General features: G+C 42.0%; 1 protein-coding gene across 1 annotated transcript in view; it reads right to left on the reverse strand.

Annotated features, from left to right (window-relative positions):
- Positions 1 to 14,920: 14,920 nt before the first annotated feature.
- SCGN (secretagogin, EF-hand calcium binding protein) overlaps positions 14,921 to 20,060 on the reverse strand; it is a 29,417-nt gene continuing 24,277 nt past the window's right edge. The window contains exons 8-11 of the mRNA XM_064505475.1: positions 19,546 to 19,591; positions 19,377 to 19,436; positions 18,774 to 18,842; positions 14,921 to 15,555 (exon numbers count right to left, since the gene is read on the reverse strand). Coding sequence (XP_064361545.1) covers positions 15,427 to 15,555; positions 18,774 to 18,842; positions 19,377 to 19,436; positions 19,546 to 19,591 — 304 coding nt within the window. The 3' untranslated portion in view covers positions 14,921 to 15,426. The remainder of the gene's footprint in view (positions 15,556 to 18,773; positions 18,843 to 19,376; positions 19,437 to 19,545; positions 19,592 to 20,060) is intronic.

A 20,060-nucleotide genomic window follows, 5' to 3' on the forward strand; every position in this document is an offset into this window, starting at 1 on the left:
AAACAAACCTTAAGAGGGCTCGAAGAGCTTACAGAGTAATTTTACTATGCCTGCAGCATCCTGTGTATGGCTAAATAGTGGTTCCACCAATAAGACATCCTTCTTGTTTTTTGGTTGATTGAAGAGTACTTGCACCCTCAAAATTAGAAATCACAAGCACACACGCACATTTAGGCATTTAATCTGTGCATATGAGTTGATATAATTGCATATACATGTCCACTCCATGTGGCAAAGTGTGACCAATGCAAGCTGCCCCCAGAATTTGGGGGTTTTCTTGTTCAAGTTGCAACCAAACTTTTGCTGCCTGCCAATAAGCCCCTATTGCACACCCCAGGAGGTACCGGCACTGCTTTTGCAGAGCTTCAGAAATTGTTGGCTGGTTCTGCTAGCCCAGACTGCACCCACTACAAAATATTACTGAGCCAAGAAAAAACAGCAGATCTTCAGATTATGGCTCCCTACTCACACAGATGTAAGCAGAATTATTAATCTGTTTTAGCAAAACAGACCAAACAAGATAGATAAGGAAGAAGGAAAAAATTTGGAACACGATTTATTTTGATGTCAGGGTAGAGTAAAACATGTCTTTCATTACTCCTATCAGCTTTTAAGAAAGTCTCATGACTTTTCCACACATGTGTTTAGACTACAAATTACTTGCAGTGACCCTCAAATGTTTTCTCCTGTAAAATATTTGCCCCAAGTTGGATCAGGTCTAAGTAATTGAAAGTTATTAATAAAGCATTTGTAACATTAAATGAAGACTCCAGCCCTAGTCCAGAAACATAGCTTCAGACCTGTGGCACCAAGCTGTGATTTCTGGGCAGCAGAATAAAAAGGATTTTTACTTTTGTTCTGCCAAACAATGGCTGAGCATCCTCAGAGCAGCCAATACTTCATGAATACGGCCGTAGCGCCTGGTCGCTTCCCGGCCACGTGCAATGGCCACAACACCCAGTGCAAGTCTCTTCCCTGCTGCGCAAGAGACATTCAGGAGCCCCCGGGGAAGAGCCCTGTGGAGAGTGGGGAAAGCATCTTAAATGCCTGGATAAGCTTTGCTAATTCTGCACAAGCTCTTCTGCCAATTTAACATCCGTTCAGGGTATTCAGGCAAGATGAGACGGAAGGAACTAAAGCACTGTGATTAAGAACAAAATGTCGTTATTCCTCACCCATTATAATTAGCTTAACTAGTCTCCTGGTTTTTACTCCTACTTGGTCTCCGGTTACGGAGCAAGCAGCCTGTAGTGTGCCCATCATTATGACTGCTCAGCCTGTTAAAGCTGCCATAAATGTAAGCCTTGCTTTACATCCTTGGGCATCACTTACAGGCAAAGGAACTAAGTTGCCTACTCCTAAAGGAGAAGCACGGCATGAGGAAGAGACTCACACAGAGGGGCTGATCATCTCCTGGCAAAGGAGGCTGCAGTCAGGGTGGGCAAATTCCCCTTCTGGAGGGAGATGGGCACGATGGACCTGCACGAGGGAAGAGTTTGGCTTGGAAGAGCCAAGCCTCGTGCGATGCTGCCCCAGTGCTGCCAGGAGAGGCTGTGCAGCATGCCCGAGGATGAAGATGCAGCGGCAGCTTCTGCAACAGCCAAAATGATACAAACATCGCTCCTCACTCTGCTGGCTTGGACAGAAAACTTCCTAGCCCACTACGAGCAAACAAGCACATAGCTTGTGAAATAAGGGCTACCTCACACTTGAGCTGACACTTTTAAAGGTGTTATTGGCCATATCCTAGTTGGAGAAAGCTGCACGCAGACTAATGTATCTCTAGGTGACTGAATGCAGCACGACAAAGCTGAATTTTTGTGTTTAAACTGAAAGCCAGAAAGCCTACGAAAAGCTGTGTGAGCCCCACAGGCCAGTGTGGCCTGTGTGTAGAAGCCTGACTATAGCACATGGTGATTTAAATATACCACATTAACTTTAATTACAGGTAATAAAGCACAGAAATTTATTCTGGCCAGAAGCAAATGATCCCCTCTGTGCTCCGCCTGGCCAGAGCATTTTGGGCACCCAGCACAAATTCGGCAGGTGACATTTTCAACATATCTCCCTAATTGTCACTCCATGTGTTTACCTTTGCAAAATCTCGTGTTTGTGCATGAAACGGACATTTCCCTGAGTGCCATTAGGCAATCACATTTGATTTTCTAATTTGTAACTTGGAGTTGAACATGCAAACAGGTGCTGCTAGGCATCCGGAATTTGGTATTTAAAAAGTCCTGGCAAAATAATACACCTGATGAAAGAACTTGGAAAAAAATGAAGCTTGAGAAAAATAGCATGACCTTTAAGTGACAGCATTACCAATAGTTCTCTATTTCTTCTAAAGGGAAGGAAATGGGGAGTCATTTAATTTAAGTGGATTCTCAAATATAATGTAGTCCATTTAAAGTTAATTTCATTTAATGTTAATTTTAATTAGTTCACATCTGTTACGGAGATTCGTAGGACCGATTTAACCTGTGAACTTCAGTCCTTTCAGAACACTAGCAGTCCTTTATATCAATTACAAAATCCCACTGCAGCAGAGCACTAGAAATCAAATTGCTCCCACGGGAAGGGATGAGGGAGAGGATGAACTATGCATGACAGATGTTACTTGCCTTGCTTAATGTGCAGTCAGCTACAAGGCACGCAGGTTCACTCCTGTATACACCAGAATGGGATCTACTCAGAGTTAAAGCTCCTCTTAATATTGATTCACACACAATTGTAGGAAGAGGTGGAAGTGAAAATATTTCCAGGAGAATTGGCTGAGATTTAAAAGAGCTTTAACCGCTTGTCTCAGTTGTTTCTTTTCTTGTACAGTTATGACTGGCTGAAGTCTGCTTTTATCACTTGCTTGTGATAAGTGGATTTTAAGATTATGAAGTAGTTCACACTGGAAAATTGCGCTACGGACTTGAACAAGTCAGATGAAGCTGTGAATAGATTTTGCAAAGCTAGCGTTATGAGTTATGATGGTTTTATATGTATGTTATACTGTAACTTACAGGAATGTTAGAGGAATGGAAATCTAGATGCTCTAAGTACCATTAGCATAACTCTAAAATGAAATGTGCAGCAATTTAAGATAACTGATCACTATTTTCCCTCTTTTAAAGAATTCCCTTTACTGTAATAATACTTCAGAAAAATGCTTGCACACATGATTGTTTATTTAGGGGCAGGGCCTACAAGTCCCAAACAGAACTATTAAACTAGATAAGAACAAATGAATGGTGCAGTTATACCCAAGATGGGCTTCATTAGCTTTGTGAATTTGACAGGAGGGAATTAAATGTAAGCTCTGCACCAAAGTACTACATTTTATAGTGCACTTATTTTTTAAGGGGGATGCCTACAGCAGGCTTACATGACCCTTAAAGGAAAGGCTTTGACATTTTATAAATTTCTTCCTAGACTGAAATCTAAGCCTGACAGACTCTAAGGCCGAATTAATTCCTTAAGCCCTTTGCCCAGTGATAAGACTTGTCTGGAGCAGGAAATGGAAATGTACAGTATTCTTTACCAAGCTGATCAGAGATCACCAGGAAAGTGCTGAAGCAAACAGCATGAATGATCCACTCCCATGCATGGAAAAAGTGGGTATCTGAATTGCCTAAATTATCTACTACCAATTATTGTGAGAAGTCTTTCATGCCCTGGAGGTTGAGAGACCTGTCAATGTCTGTTAAAATAAGTAGAGATTCCTATTATTTTTCTGAGGACATAAAGTTAGGAGCTTAGCTATGGTGATGTTTCAAGTGTGGAGCTGAGTGTTGCTACGTGGGACCTTCCTTACTAAAACTCAGAAGAAATAAACCATGTGGTAAGAGACCCCTTCTTACTGAGCTAGCCTTTCTATTAAAAAAAAAGATAAAAGACAGACAAACTCTTGAAGGAGAGGACCATACACTGCACTTTAACATGCTAATATGTTATTATCCAATGGAACATAACACACACACACACACACACACACACACACACACACACACAGAGCACACTAACACAAGCCATTTCTTTTCATTATTTTTCCAGTAAGGTACAAAATATTTTTGTCACCAACTAATCCATCACTCTTCTCACATCCACTAGTACCCACACATGACATGATTGTGTGGTCTCCTACTTCCCTATATTTTTGTCAAACTGTTAGTCGCTGCACAGGAGAAATAATGACAACCAAGCTAAGAGCAATGGAGTTTGTCAGTTCTCAGCTGTTCTCCATACTGAGCCCTATATGCCTCACCTTGTACATGAAAAGCTTTGGGCTTTTCAAAGCCAGGTGTTGCACCTATGTTGTTAGCTGGCCTTTGAAAAGCTCAACCAGGGAGTTTCTAGTCCAAGCTATTGTATTTATGGGGCCGCTTACAGATCCAAGGCTGGATTTCTCCTCACATAGCTTGAATGGGCTTGTGTGGGTTGAAGTGAGGACAGAATTCAACCTGCAAAATTTTTCTGTAGCAACCGATGGTGCAGTCTGAAAGGGTGAATGTGAGTGCCAGTAAATCAGCCAGCTTACTTACATTGTTGGTCATGGATGAATCTGAGATAGTTCTGTGACATCTGGAAATGGCCCCTGCTTGACTGCTGCTGCTCTTGGCAGGGATCATCCACTGTATTTTATATAAGGAAATAGGCACAGTATATCTTATTATGTGAAACAGTCTGTACAGATCTGGTGTTTCTAGAAATGGCATGATGTTCTGTTCCCAAATTATTTCCTGAACCAAGCTATATTTTCTGGGATGTTACTGTAAGCCAACTGTAGTTGGCAGGAGTAGCACAAGTAACCCATGACTGAACCCTAAATCCTTCAGAGAGAATAGCTGTCATGTAGTGGTTTAAGACTCCTTAAGTGGAGCAGCAAGACGTAAGGAAAGCTGAGGAAAGCGTATTTGGAAAGCTCAAGAAAGGGATCACACAGCCGAAGCAGGAAGAGCAACAGCCACAGTAACCTGGTGCATTGCCAGGCACCAGCGCAGAACCAGTAACATGATAAAAAGTCTCACCAACAATGAAGCTGCTCACCTGTAAACACTTCTGGACTGGTGAGCACTTGGACATAAAGGAGCTGAACCTGCCCAGATGCCTGAATTACCATGCCTCCAGGCCCCCTTGCCCTTTGGATGTCCAGCCAATGGAGTGGAGACACCTGGGAGTCGGGGCTACAAATCACAGTGGTATCTCACAGTTGCATGCCTCCGCTAAAGATTCTCTGTAACATTATGGATGTTGCCTTGGTTGCTGTTTACTTTCCAAATTTATCACTTTAGCAAGATTTCTATTATCTGTTCTATAGTCTTCTATATATTCTATGCTAAATTGGTATGCATTTCTGTGTGTTTATTATGGAATCACAGCTGAGTTTTAACTTCTTTTTTTTGATGAAAAGCTGATGAAATGGAAAAATTTAGCATCAAAGAATAGGCTCATTGTGAATGAATCTTTGTAATATTGTTATGGAAAAGAATGAATTGCAGGGGAAAGCTTGAAGTTTAAGAGAGTGTGAAAAATCACCTCGTATGCACAAAGAGGTACCTGGAGTGTCTCACCTCTCTGGGCACCCTTTTGAGTGCTGATTCTGAGAATATCAGTCACATATTGGTAGTGTTTGACTGTAAGGCACTTGGTAACTTAAATTAAAAATAATGGAAAATGGATTAGGGAAAAGTCATGGGGGAGTCATCATGGACATTTATGCTCCCTGGCTACTCACTCTAGGGCCAGGAGTGCTGTGATCAGCCATGGGACGTAGCTTGCAAAGCCAGCTTGTGCCACGAGCCTGAGAGATTTGTGCCGTGACCCAGAGAGATCTTTGCTCTGCTGGGGGGCTCTGTGGTCCAGAACAACCTCAGCAATGAGGTTTCTCCCCACTTGAGCCCAAGCAGAAGCCACCCCTGGCTCCAGAGGGGCTACCCATGAGGCTCATGAGAACTCTCTTAAGAACTAGGAACGTAGCCAAGAAAAGCTGTGCTTAAGGTTGCAAAAGAGGACAACCCCAGCAGCAGACACCTCAGAGGGAATGGAAAGAAGAGTTTGAGGGGAAAGTCTCAGACATCCCTTGTGAGGTTGTCCTACCACACACCATGCCATAATCCATCCCTCCTGGTTGCAGTCCGCTTTCACCAAAAAGCAGTATATCCCTGCTTCACTGAGACTGAGGTCTAATGCAAGCTTGGTTAGATTTCAACCATCACCTAGCAGGTTTAAAAAGAGACATCTCCCAATAGAGCTGCACTGTTGGGAGAGTTGACAGAGGTGTCTAAATGTGTGAATTTAGGCGAGAATGCATGTTTGCTGATGGCATGGCATATACTGCTGTCTTGAGTTGGCTTACTACTATGTTTTCTTTCTTCTTTCTGCCTTTCTGTCTGCATTTTTGTTTCTTACGAAGTAGCAAGTTAAGTGAGACTTGGGCCAATATGAACAAGCTGGATTTGACTTCTGCAGCAGTTTGGCAGCAGGCTGGCTAATACAACATGTGTTGCCACTTCTTCCTGTTTTCTCATCAGGCCCAAGATGCGTGGACTTGCCTCTAGAGATCTGCCACTGAAATAGAGACTAGAGGAGAATCTCAGCTTCCTGCACCAATTATAGCAGCAATAAGGAGATCCCATGCTATATATGGCAGAGCAAAGCTTGCAAATGTGGCGGAAGTACAGCCTAGGGACTTTCAACTGAGAAGGCAAGAAAAAAAATACTACAAGTCCCTTTAAAAAGGAAAAGAAAAGGAAGGCAAAGGAAAAGAAGAAGAAGAAGGAGAAGGAGAAGAAAAGAGATTTAATGGGTTCTAAAGACAGCTGCTTGATCTCGTGTGGCCTGATTTGTAACTTTTGCATGCCTGGCGCTGGCGATAGTACTTCCAGATCCCACCAGCAAAAGAGTGGAAATGGTGGCTGGGGAAAGCATATGTTAAATTTCATAGTAAGCAAGCAGAGAGGAGGCACAAAATTTGCTGTAAGTTACTGGAACCTAAAAATAACACCTACGAGGGAGTTTAAGTTAGCCAGTTTTTAGCTCTTAAAAATTAAAACAAATATCTGAATGTCAGTAATGGCAAGCCAATAGGATCTTCCATTCTTTAGATGTAAAAATAAAACCTTACCCCCAAAATACTATCTCTGTATTATAAGTAGATGGTTAAAGAAATTCTACAGTGGGCCTCTAAGTACCATCATGTCATTATATCTGCCACTTAAGGTCCTTGTAATATACCGTGCTTTAGGCTTATTAACATTGTATGCCTTATGGTAAAAATGGAAGTGTCTATTGATTTGTTTCTAATCTGCTTCTAAATAGCCAAAGCCCATGCAGATCACTCAGCCTAATCACCAGGAAATGTCCAGGACTCATACCCATGATCCTGTGCACATTTATTCATCAACAAACAGAAAACAGTTGCCTTTAACTAACTTATTAGTTAATTCTTAGGCAAACAATCAACTTATGTAGCATTTTTAGCAAGCACTGCACGTCATCTGAGCCATCATGTGCACTTTCTCTGCTTGCATGAAAATGTATAAATGGATTAGCCTGAACTTGATGCATGTATACGTGTTTGCAAATGATCCCATCAACGTGTCTGAAGAAGTCACTGTTCTTCCCCCAAGCCACAGTGACTGGCTGCCTGCGTGCTGTCCCTCACTCTGGTTGAAGCATGGCTTACCTAACTTAACCCCCCCTCCACCCCCCCCCCCCGCCCCCAGGGAGCAGGGACCTCATCTTTTCAGATACGTTAACCGGAGGGTGAAGCTAACTGGCCATATGTACTTGCTTTGCAGCAACTGTCAATCTCCGGCAACATAGTTGTGCACCGAAGCCTGACACAGAAATGCAAAAACTAAGCAAATGGTATGTGGTGCTCTTTTTGCAATATCTGGACCCAAATTTTAGTAAGAAAAAAGGGAAAGCATTTGGTTCCTGTTCTGAGCACCTCACTGCTTTGATCCAGGCTCTCTGGTCCAGCCTCCTCTGAGATCTCTTTCTGAAAACACGATTTCTCCAGACACATCCTAGCCACTGCCGGCACAGAAAACCCAGGCAGTCTGCTAGCTCCTAGTTTATATCCTCCAGAGAAATGAACCCATTTCTGAAGGATTAACAATGGTAAATAAAAACTGTGTTTGGCCACACCAACAAAGTCAGACACATGCTAGCCAAGCTGACAGATGACAACAATCTGTGCAAACAGCAGCCCAAACGGTGTGTTTGAACACATCTCGCCTCCTCTGTCTTTCTCTTTATGAGGCATTGGGAATAATGTCTTACACAAGACTTTGCAGGGTATCAAAAACCCAAGAACAAGTTATCTTTAACAATTGCAAGAAGCCCTCTAACATCTTAGTTACAATCCTTTATTCATGCAAAACAGACATAGGCCTAATAATAGCTTCCCTCAGCGTTAGAGGCATTTGGCTACCGTGTCCATTTGAGCGAGTCTTGTTGCCTTAGCAGCGGCACAACCTAACTTGGAAACCCCCATGAATCTCATGGCAGAGCAGGCAGCTGTACCAACATCGGTACATGTTCCTGGATTGCTACAGCAAACACAAAGCATGAAGACCGTCAGCCAAATCTGCTGCTGTCTTAAATCGGCATAGCTCTGCTGAAGTCAGCAGAGGTTTGCCAGTTTACACCAGTTGAGGGCAGAGTCTGTAAGTCTTGGCCACCTTGTGTAATTTCTATCCCCACAGCAGAATTAAAACCATACTCCTATCCAACTGAATAATGCAGAAAGGGTGATTTCTTTGGACTCTGTTAGCTGTGACCCACTTCTCTCTCTGTATGCTCTGATGTTGATTGTTTTACAAAGCAGAACAATGGAGAGCTGGCACAAATATTATTGTGTAGTCATGCAAGACACATCCGTATTTAAAAAGAATTGAGGGGCTAAATTCCCCATATCCCTCGATGACTTCTTTAATTAATGCTGCCCACCCGTAGCTGCCTCAAGTTTCTTCTCCCGGCTTTATTACTGTAGGTCTGGTGCTGAAAGAAGTCAGAAAGACAACCAGATTCACCCTAAAATGCAGCCCTGGCAGCTCCGTGCTGCCTTGATAAGCTCCACAGTGATCCATTCTCACGTGGGGTGTCACCAGTCACAATATACTCCTTGAAAGTGCACTTCCAAACCAAGGCAACTAATTTTCAGCCTGTGGTTGCGTGCTCTCATCATCCACAACACAAATCCTTCCCTGGTAAAATTCAACAGGTCAAAACTGTTGGAGCTCCACTGCCACGATGCCAGGCAGAGCAGGGGACCCAAACCAGGGCAGATGCCTGCTCAGAGCAGATGCCTGCTCTCCAGACCACATTGCCTAATAATAATAGCTTTAACTGGCCAAAACTAGGTCTGCGGTGACTCCATCAAATACAGTAGAATTCATATTTTCCTGAAACAGATCATTTAAAGGGATGCCAGATTAAAAAAAAAAAAAGAAAAAGAAAAAAAAAAAGGAGCAAGCCCTACTTCTGTCTTGTTTTTTCCTTTCTTTTAGCCACTGCTGGTGCAGAGACTAGCTGGCAGCCGGCGAGCTCGTTGGTTATATTCGGCAGGGAACAGACCCCTGCCTAAGGATTACAGATTTGGTGCTATTACAACTGGCACCAAAGATTATTGTATCTGCGAGTAATTAGCAGAGGAACTTTCTTGTCTACAGAGCATTTGACAACACTTCGTGTGTCATGGTACCAACCATTTTGCTGGGCAGCAACGTTTCTGCCATTCCTTGTGCTGTTTCCAGCAAGGTAGAGATGACTTCTTTTTTAAAGAACATCAAACGTGAAGGAACAAACCCAAGAAGAGAGGTGATACTTGAAAGCCGTGTAAAGGCTGAGCAGGAGGGCGCTCCGGCCCCCGAGCTGTGCACACATCTCCGGCTCTGGCTGCGCAGGACTCATCATGGGGGGAGAGCTAGTTAATGAAAATTGGTGGTGCCCAGCTAATGGGCAATGGAGAGAATAGGCAATTAGTTATTGACGGAAAACAAAGAGAGGAAAATGGCAGTTGTTATCTCTGGGACTGGGTGGAAGCTCCCTGTAAATGTCTCTCGGCATTAGGCAAATGGTTCCCCTAATAAGGGTCATAAGTGGCAACTTTTCCCCCTGCCTTTTCCCAAGTGCAAATGTTCCTTGAAATGAGTGTAATTCCCTGTGGAATTACTGAAAATACAGGTGCAGCTAACAGCCAGAAAATGAGAGCTTTTCATTATCAGTCAGTGGAGCCCTCGTACAAAAATGACTTTTATAGTTGCTTTACCCCATGTAATTACACAGCAAAGCCCCATTTAATGTTTCACTACATAACAGCAACTTTCTGTTTCAAATCAGATTAATGTAAGAGTTACCCAACCATTTTAAGAGATAATAGCTGTAATTAAGGTGTTTCTTGTGATGGGTTACTATAATAATGTGGCAGATGACTCTATGATATTCTTGTTGGCTGCATTAGTCACAATTGTTTTCATTAATATTGACACTATTTTCTTGCCATGCAAACAGAAAAGCAGACTAATCAAAATATTGTGTTGGATTCTTATCCTCTGAGCTCTTCTTTTGGGCTTATGTTCAATTCATAGCTTTCAGTAGGAATAAAAAGCAGTTTCCATAAGACATGCAGGCAGGTTCACCCATGTTATTTAAAGCAAGCTTGTGAGAACAAAGGGAGAGAACTCTTTGGCTGGAAATCTGAAAATAAAGCACCAAGGCAATGTAAATGTTAGGCCTCTGTTAACACCTCATCCAGTTCCAGTTTTGGGCAGTGATGTGAGACTAGGAAAATGTGGGCAGAGTGGGGAATGAGATGAGCATGCATATTGGGGTTCATTATCCTGGAAAAAATTATATAGGCCCAGGGTCAGGATGGCATGTGAGCTGTGTGCATCTCCAATGACAGCTCTCCATGGTGAGGGCTTGGGCTAAGAAAGCAGCATACTGGGGTTCAAAATGATGGGGGAAAAGACTCAATATCTCTATAGCATCATTTCCAGAGAAACCAGTGGAATTAAACGAAGGATGGATTCGAACTAAAAACTCCTATAAACGTTCATTTTTCACTGTCATCTGTTCTACACAGTCAACTCAAGCTGTCAGAGGCAGAGTCTCCTAAACAAAGTTTTCATGACAGGTCACCCAGAACAAAGCTATATCAAGTGCTGCAAACGAGAAGGGTTGAGATGAGCAGAGAGCACCACAGGAGGCCAGGGCATGATCTCCAATAACTCACAGCAAAAAGGAAGGGAAAGGAACAGTTCTGCATTGAGGAAATTCATACATTGATTTCCAGATCCAGCAATCTGTCAATTAAACAAGCAGACAAAAAAAGCTTGCTAGCATGACACCTTGGGAGGGACTGTGCATATTGACCACTACGCTTGTGGTTAACGTCTTTTGAAAACGTACCTGTAAAATATGGCGAAATAGGACATTTAAACTTAATTTCAGCAAAATTGCATACTGTGAACAAGGAGACACCTGTGAATCACTTAATCCCAGTTTTCTAGAGAAAAATATGAGAATACCAGGGGAAAATACCCTAATAAATACTTTCATTCATTTCATTTTGCTATCAAATTCTACTCACCGAGATGCAGGCTAGATATTGTGATTCCAGCAGAATTTTGTTAGCACAGGATGATCAAGCAGGCCGACACCTTACTTGGATATCTTCAGTATGTTTACAGCAGTGAAGGCCTCATGGTATGTAAATGCTTTTTTTTTTCCCCGTAGGTAAAAAGCTTTTGTGTAAGTAATATATAACAGGTATTTTTGTAAAACTATTTAAATGTGAAATAGCATTTCATATTTTTTGTACGTAAGGGAATTCATGTTGTGTGTAAAAGTACCTCCTGAATTTGCAAAATGGCAAATAGCTATGTCCCATCACAGTGTATTGCCTATCTATATACCCACAGCACCTCAAAGGGATGAAGTCACCAGAATTACTGCCAGCACATCTGATACCAAAGAGTCTAACAGATCATTCATTATTGAAGTGAAAATAATAATTAAAAAAAAAAAAAAATCTCTGCAAGCCAGGAACATGGCTTTTCCATAGGAAGTCTAAAAATGCCTGTCTGCAGTGCTAACATTGACTTTTAGGGGTGAGAGGGTTATAATCCCTGGGATCATTAATGACTGCCTTGCTGACCTTTGTAACATGGGCTCAAATCTCGCTGCCTCTACTGACATTTCATTTGCTTAGATGGGAGCTGCAGTTTGCTTGGGCTGGCGTCCCAGGGGGACCACGGCTCGCCCCTACAGCCCCTGCGAAAGGGCAGTGCTTGTTTTCCTGATCTCTCCTCTTGGCTCCAGAGCATTTCGCTTTGCCATTAACCACTTTCTTGCAGCCCAACCTTCAGCTTCCCAAAACGATGTTCCCAGTGTCCGTGGGACAACATTATCCAGCCCTGCCTTCCTCCATCGTGTCATCCTCACCTTCCTCCTCAGCCCAGTCTCTCCCCAGTCAACCCCTCAGTCCCAACCAAGCCCAGTCCCCTTAGGGCATTTTTAGTCTGCTATCACTTTGCAGTTTGGACTAGGTATTTAGACACATAATAATAAAATAAAAAGTGAATTGCTACCCCTACTGAAAGTAGTGGTGGAGCTCCCATAGCCACAGGATGCCAGCTGATCCCCCAACCTCAAGGCAAAGCTTTTGAAGAGATTTCCATCAGGCCTTTCAGATATAACCTTTCTTCCCTCCCAATTTTATGAGCTGAACATGTTCTAAAAGCTAAAAATGCTTTTGCCCAGAAAAAGGTCAATGAGAGATAGAACAATTTAAAGAGAGCTGATACACCATATTTGAATGGCAAATCAAGGTCTTCAAAGGAAAATAAGTTTTACAGTAGGAATTGGGCACTTGAAGCTTGTGATGAAATACTCCTTTTTTCTGCATTCATTTATGCTAGTGTTTTGTTCCGAATTTGTTATAATGGGATGCAATTCATAAATATCCCAGAAGAGCTTTCAAACACAAAAAAATGTGCTTATAGGAGTATGGAACTAAATAAACGCTTCCTAAAGAACTCTTCAGAGTTTCTTATATAAGCTTTTGGTGTATGTTGCCTAATTACTTTTTGCCAACATTTTATAAAATGTTCCTGTAAACTCACTTACTTAGAGTTATGCAGTAAAACTAGTTGCACAAATTTATGGATAAGAACCCAATATTAAAAAAATCCACAGATTTATACAGAAGAAACCAAATACATTCTGAAAACAACATACCAAATTCATTACTGCTTAGTGCTTGTTGAAATAATTATTGGCTATAGAGAATGTGAAAAGCATAAGGTTTCAATAAAGAGGTGTTATATAACTCTTGTAATAAGAGCTGTGGTTGCATATAGTCTCTAAAAGTCTTTTTCATTTCGAGTTAATAGCTGTTGCATTTTTGGTGAGCCAGGGCAGGATTTTCTTGAATGTATACTTTCATATAGCAGAAATAATTCTACTGGTATCATCAAGTTTAAACAAGGGCAAGATAGAATGAATCCTTTATTTTCGAAAAATACCAATAGCATAAAAAAATCTAGCATCTAAAAGTGGAAATATGTTGTAGGTCATGGTACAGAAATTTATCTCATACCCAAAGTATTGGAAATTATAGATTAAGAAAAAAATAATAAGGAGAACAATATAAAGGCAGAAAGAAGAGGAAAAACAAAAGGATACACTGAAAAGTGCAATTGTTTTGCTGATAAGTCATATCCCATGGAAAGATGGTTGGTGATGTCACCTACTATATTTTGTTGCAAATTATTCAGGACAATGATGTTTCATGCATTCCTGAACACAGTTCTTCCCTTAGAGGGATGCATGTTTTCATGAGTAAAAGTGCATCTCTGATGGCTTGTGGATCTACCACTAAGGATTGATTTCTTGTTTGTGTTTTTTCCAAACCATTGCAAACCTGTGTTATTGTGGTTGTGATTTGTGTTGCTGCCAGCATGGTAAAAAGTAGTTTAAGAACTTAAAGCCCTGGTTCAGTGCAGTGCATGAGCACATGTTTAGCGCTTATTCTGTGTGTGAGTTTACCATCAATGTGAACAGAGAATGAACATATGCCTAGAGTTGAGTGTATTCTTCATTGCTTTATTCAATCAGCATCTTCATCTCTATTTGTGTTGACTGAAGGTTATTTTTGATTAATATTTATAAAATAGAGTAAAAATGGAATGTTGCATTGTACTGTATTATGCAAAGAACATTACCAGCAAGAAACTTGTAGTGTCAAATCTGGGTCTCTCATCTGTAAGAGACATAAATGCTGGAAAGTGTGAAAGTTCTTCACCCCCCCGCCCCAAGCATTTTTCTCTTTGGAAACGAAAAACGGATTAGTTGAGGATGATATTGTAGGTGGGGCACTTTCTGAATATGTGGCTCAGTCCTTTGGAATAGGGAAATACAAGGTACAAATGATGCTGCTGCCATCAGGCTCCAAGATTACACTTAGGGACCAGAAGTGATGGGAAGTTTTAAGTTCAGTAAAGCTTGTAAATATTTACTAACTCCTATGGGTTAAAAAAAAAAACAAAACAAAAAAAAAACAAAAAAACCCCACATGTGTTTCAGAGCTTTGCTCTAGTTAGACTTCTGTCTTTCCAGCCTTCCAATTTATACAAACCTTGTTTATTGCTTCAGTATGGGTCAAAAGAAAGGCTTCCTCCAGAAATGATATTACTCTGTGACTTCGTCCTGGAGGTGGTATTTTTCTGTTGTGTGTGGCTTCCCCATGAGAAGACTATACCAGGTTTCATTTCCTGGCATACTTAAAACCTACACTTGACAGACATCACATAACTCTCTCCATCTGATGAGTTTTACCTAAAAGGGCTACTTTGTATGATCTGTCTCCGGCAAATGGCTTTCCATACACAACACATTAACTCCAATCCTACTGCATTTCTATAACTGCCATTTTTATTTCTGCACAAATACACTGTCATCCATCCAATATTTTAAATGCACAAACAAAGCATAATGCTTATTTTTTTTTACCAGAGTAATGACTTCACAACCACCAAAACCACTTAGTAGCTGCAGTCTGAGAGCACTGATGATACATTTTTAAGGAGATACGTGTCTCCTATTCTAGAAGACTAGTAGGACAGTATTTTATGGAGGCAGGAGTAGAACAGCATCCCCCTGTTTTGAGAAACTGGTATGCCTGTGGATAGAGATCCTGTTAAAGAACCCCATGAGCAACAGCATCTATTGAACACCACAAATCTAGTTACTGAGCAGAGAGGCCCTCCACGTATTTCTCATTCTGCTGCATTTTTGTACAGATGCTCTTCAGCCTTGCAGCAAGGTGCCCCTGTTCCCCACCTCCCACATAGTTACACAGCACTGAAACACTTCTACGAGGAGCGGCAGGCTCGCATGAGGGAAGCACAGCCATAAGCATAGTCACGTCTACGGGTTCATTTTAAGCCCAAGACACAAGGCCAGTTCAGATTTTTGAATTTTTCCATCCTTGTTCACATCACAATGGTTGAGCAGAATCTGGCGGAATTTATCCAGGTCCACTCCACTGATGCTGGGCTGGAGACAAGAGAGAGAGAAGCATTGCTGAGGGAGAAAATACCTCTGGATTTTGCTAGCCTTGTAGACCAGTGGGAATTACAGAGACAGGAAAATACCCGAAAGCTACCAAATAGCCTGGCCCCACAGCAACCCGTGTAAGGTTGCTTGATGCAGAGATGATGGTCCTGCAAAAACTGAATGGGTATGGTTAGGCTTAAGGGTCTGCAAGTAACTGGAAGGAAATCTAACACAATTTCTGTCCTTATCCAAGACCATCATATCTGATCCATATGACACAGAGTCAATGGGAAGATGTGTGTGGGACACAGGGCTCTGCACTACTAGGCCTGAGGAGAACTTTTTCAAGAGGAGAACAAATTCACACACACAACTCGCAGTGCCTGAGGACGGTGGGGCTGAAGGTCCTTAGGGAAGGTACGACCTCCCCTTCTTTGCACACTCATACATAGAGAATAAATCCAATGTCCTGTCTCTCCTCACACCCATCCGTACATGTTACATAGCCACACATACATACACACACAGCCAACAAATGGCCACCTGGCTTTTCATTTTGGTTCAACCACTGTCATGGTTGACAGCATCAACACAGCTTTCTCTGGCAGTTTAGCAAATGTGAAAAGTATGCCAGGAAAAGATTGCTCTCTCTCTCATATAAAACAAGTTTACGAACCAAGTATACTACATATTTATATGGCATTATCTGACACTGTAACTTATTTTGTTGTTATTGGCTGTACCTATCCAAGGTTCAAGAGTGCCATGTAGTCAATTGTAGTTGGAGATGAGAAACTGAAAGTGGATGGCAGGGAAAAGGTGATAGGTGGCAGGAAACCAAGAATAATACCCACCAGGTTTTTAAAGACTGAAACCAGATGCCAGCTGTGTTATCAACCCATGGACACACACAGTTCCTCTAAAGACAAACCCTGTTAAACACATGAGTCATTATATAGATTATAGGGGAAGCTGCTGGTGACCTCCATAGTTAGTTTTCTGAACACTTTTCATTATAAAAGATTCTGAAGAGCTTTTCTTGGAGAAGCCTTCATACTTCCCATTATTTGCAAAAGTCCTAGATATTCGGCAGAGATATTTCTGTTGGGCTACTCAAGCACCTCTTCTTTATTCTGGGAAATTCCAATCAGATTTTGCTGAGATCCAGAGTGTTGAGAAGTCCCTTTTTTTTTAAACTCACTTACATTTCTCAGGAAAATTGTAGCAGCAGGCCAGAGTATTCCCAGTAAGTGAAACAGCTCCTGCTTACACAGTCACAGCTGGAAAGTGCGAATGCTGCAGTGCGAATGTCAAGGAGCTCCTGGGGTAGATGCAGCAGCCAAACAAGGCATAGGCAAGTCCTGACCTGGCTCCCTCTTTGCTTATTCCTGATGCAGGCCATGCTCTCAAGTGCTTATGGCTTTTCTCTGCTGTGGACAGCATATGCTACAGAAAAGCTTCTCCAGAAGAAGAAAGAGAGGTTGGCTGGACTCCTTACAGCCATTCCTCCAAAACTCCGCAGAGTTTGCCAATTGCTAATCCCTTTTCAGGGGGTAACACAGGGTCCAAAAGTGCCCTGTGTTTCTGTGAAGTGAGGAAGAAAAACAATCTTTCGGAGGTGGCAAAGGCAATTGGCACCACAAGCAGCAGGCTCTGTGGGAGTACTGAAAATTCAGGCTTGAAACCAGGTTACTGATCCAGAACTTGGCTACCTTCTAGTCTGAGCTTGTCCCAGCCCTTTACTGTCAGGCAGAAAGTGGATGAGTCTCTAACATGAGGCTTAAACACATCATGGGGTGAGAGATGCCCCCACACTGACCTGCAGTTGGTGGAGGCTGCTCAGAAACCAAAGCTGGACTGCCCCACAGGGCTCGCTGGCCAGGGCCCAGTGCTGTGCGGATGTGCTCAGGGAATATGCTGGATCAAGCTACAACCTCCATGCTCAGCTAAATAGACATGGGAGCATAGGTGGCCCTGCACTGGGTACCATTGCTTGGAAATGCAATAGCTCAGGCTCAGAGAGTGCCAAAGACTATTTGGATCAAAAGCTATACCTTGAACTACAACTGGAAACTCAGTGTAATCCAATGCAGATGGATTCTGCTGTCTGTAAGAAGCTCAAGTCACACACAGGGCATAGTATTCTTGATTAGTGGAAGACATCAAGTAATTTTCAAGTGTAGCCCTGTGATGAGCTAACAAACCTTGAAGTCAGCAAGTGTGGTAATGATCATAACCTCAGTGAAAAGGGAGGAAAGAAGAACTTCTGATGACCAACCCATGCTGACATAGTCACATTAGCTAGGTCACTGAAGAGGCAAAGTTTAACAATAGCAATTGTTTATATATATATATATAAGCCTCTGTACTACTGTTACCACATTCCACATGTGAATTGCCTTGTCCTCCATGAAGAGCTGTGAGGCAGGAAAGATTTCCAGTTTGAAGGCAGGGTTATGAGGAGAAATGATTTGCTCGAAGCCAAAGAAAGCTGCTGTAGCAGAACCAGGTCTCTGGAGACCCATGCTGGGGTTTCAGCCATCCACCTCCTGCTTAGCAATGTACGCTATGGAATATCTGTATCTAAAATTGAGTTCATAGCCTTGCCATCACAGCCATTAATGATCTCACATTTGAATTTCCTTAAGTTTTGACCAAGTTTGTTGATGTGCTGGGAACCTTTGGTCTGTACTGCTGTCAGTGGGAGCTGAGGGCATTCAGCTTTTACCAGCATTATGTGTCATTGTACTCAGGAGGGAAGTCATATGAAAAAGCAGAGGCACATACTGTTTATTCTAATTTCTCTTTAAGTTTACTCAACACCCTTCAGCTATTTCAGCCTAAATACTAATTTCACTAAAGAAAACAATGTGTGTGTGTGGGTAGAGTAGGTGAAGACTAAATTTTCATTATGTGTTTGTGGCACTGTGATGTCTGCCTAATTTATAATATGAGCTAGAATGGGCCTTTCTTAAATACAGTCACTTAGTAAAGCTGTATTGATTTGTCAAGCAAAATTTCTGCAGTATGGGCAAATGGTCTATAGTATTTGTGACAGTATGGTATAGTTTTGTTACATTAATTTCTGCCTCTGATCAAAATGAAATTTGACTCTAGGTTCTCATTAGCCTCTCTATTTACATAATAACTTCAGCAAAACAAGCACCTTCCTCTCTGAAAAATACAGTACTAATAAATACAAAGGACCATGAAGCTACCTTGACCAGTTCCATCATATCTTTGACAAACCCATCCACTTCTGGGCCTTCAAGGGCTCCTGTCTTACTCTGAAAGACAGAAGAAACATCAAAACCCTTTAGTAAGTAACAAACACAACAATGTTTATTAGTCAATAGGTCTACCCTGGCTCAATGGTGCCAAGATCCCTTCCTTCTTCCCATACCAAAGCCTGGGCCAGATTCCCTAAATAACTGTAATTTCAGTCCAGAAGGGGTATTATTTTTTGAGGTGGTGGTGTAAGTCCCAAACTGCCAGAGACTAACAGAGCTAAAGTCACCATTCCCTCTACAAGTTTTGTTTCTCCTGAATAAAGTCACTGCTAATGCAGCAGCACTGTCTGTGGCGACAGAAAAAGTAAAAATGAGTTCTTTTCAATGAGGTCCCTGACCATTTCTCACTTCTGTCCCCCTACCTTGTGCCACAGCCTGCCACCTGAAGCCCTCTGGCCCGTGGACTCCAGCATAGCTACAACACCCACAGGGACAAACAGCTACAACACCCACAGGGATGAAGAAGTTTTAGCAGTGGATGTTTAGTCTATAAAATCTAAAGAATGCAAGAGAATAGCCCCTGGCACTCACAACGTCATAATGTGCAAAGATTTTCTCAAAATCTCTCCTCCTTTCTTCTGTGCTGCAAGCCTGCATGCAAAGAGGACAAGGAAATGAGAAAGAACAGATTCAAGTTTGAGTGCAAGCTATCTTAGCTGAGAAATACATGATGAATGCTTGAAAAAATACTGCTACTTACATCCATTTTAAATTGAAGAAGGAAATTTTCCTGAAGCGCCAGAATCCTGAACAGGGAGATACAAATTATGATCTTTCCACTTATCATCTACATGCAAACTATTCTGAAATATTCTGCTTCATAAAGCAGAGAGATTTTCGATTATAGGCCTTTTAAAAAGAAAATCACCAGAATGATTATTTATAGAGGTCTGTTATGTGAACATATGCCCCCCTCCCTGTCTGATGGGGGAATTGCAGGCGTTCTTTGCTTCACTGAAAATATATTTCTAAGAGTTCTTGCTCCTCAATGAGTATTTCTGATGGTCCAGTGCAATGGAGGCTGTCAGCCTCTGAAGCAAGAGCTACCAGACAATTATTCCCCTGTAACTGGATTGCTGTGCTATGTTTAAGTAAATAGCAATTTATCACTGTCTTTTGGAGGAGGAATTGGTGGTTGTAAAAGTAAAGGACAAAGTAATACTGGCCTAAGCACTGAGACTGGACAAATGCCTCTCCTTTCCCCCTCCTCTGTCC

The sequence above is a fragment of the Dromaius novaehollandiae genome, chromosome 2 (genome assembly GCF_036370855.1).
Source record: "Dromaius novaehollandiae isolate bDroNov1 chromosome 2, bDroNov1.hap1, whole genome shotgun sequence".
Taxonomy (NCBI): Eukaryota; Metazoa; Chordata; class Aves; order Casuariiformes; family Dromaiidae; genus Dromaius; species Dromaius novaehollandiae.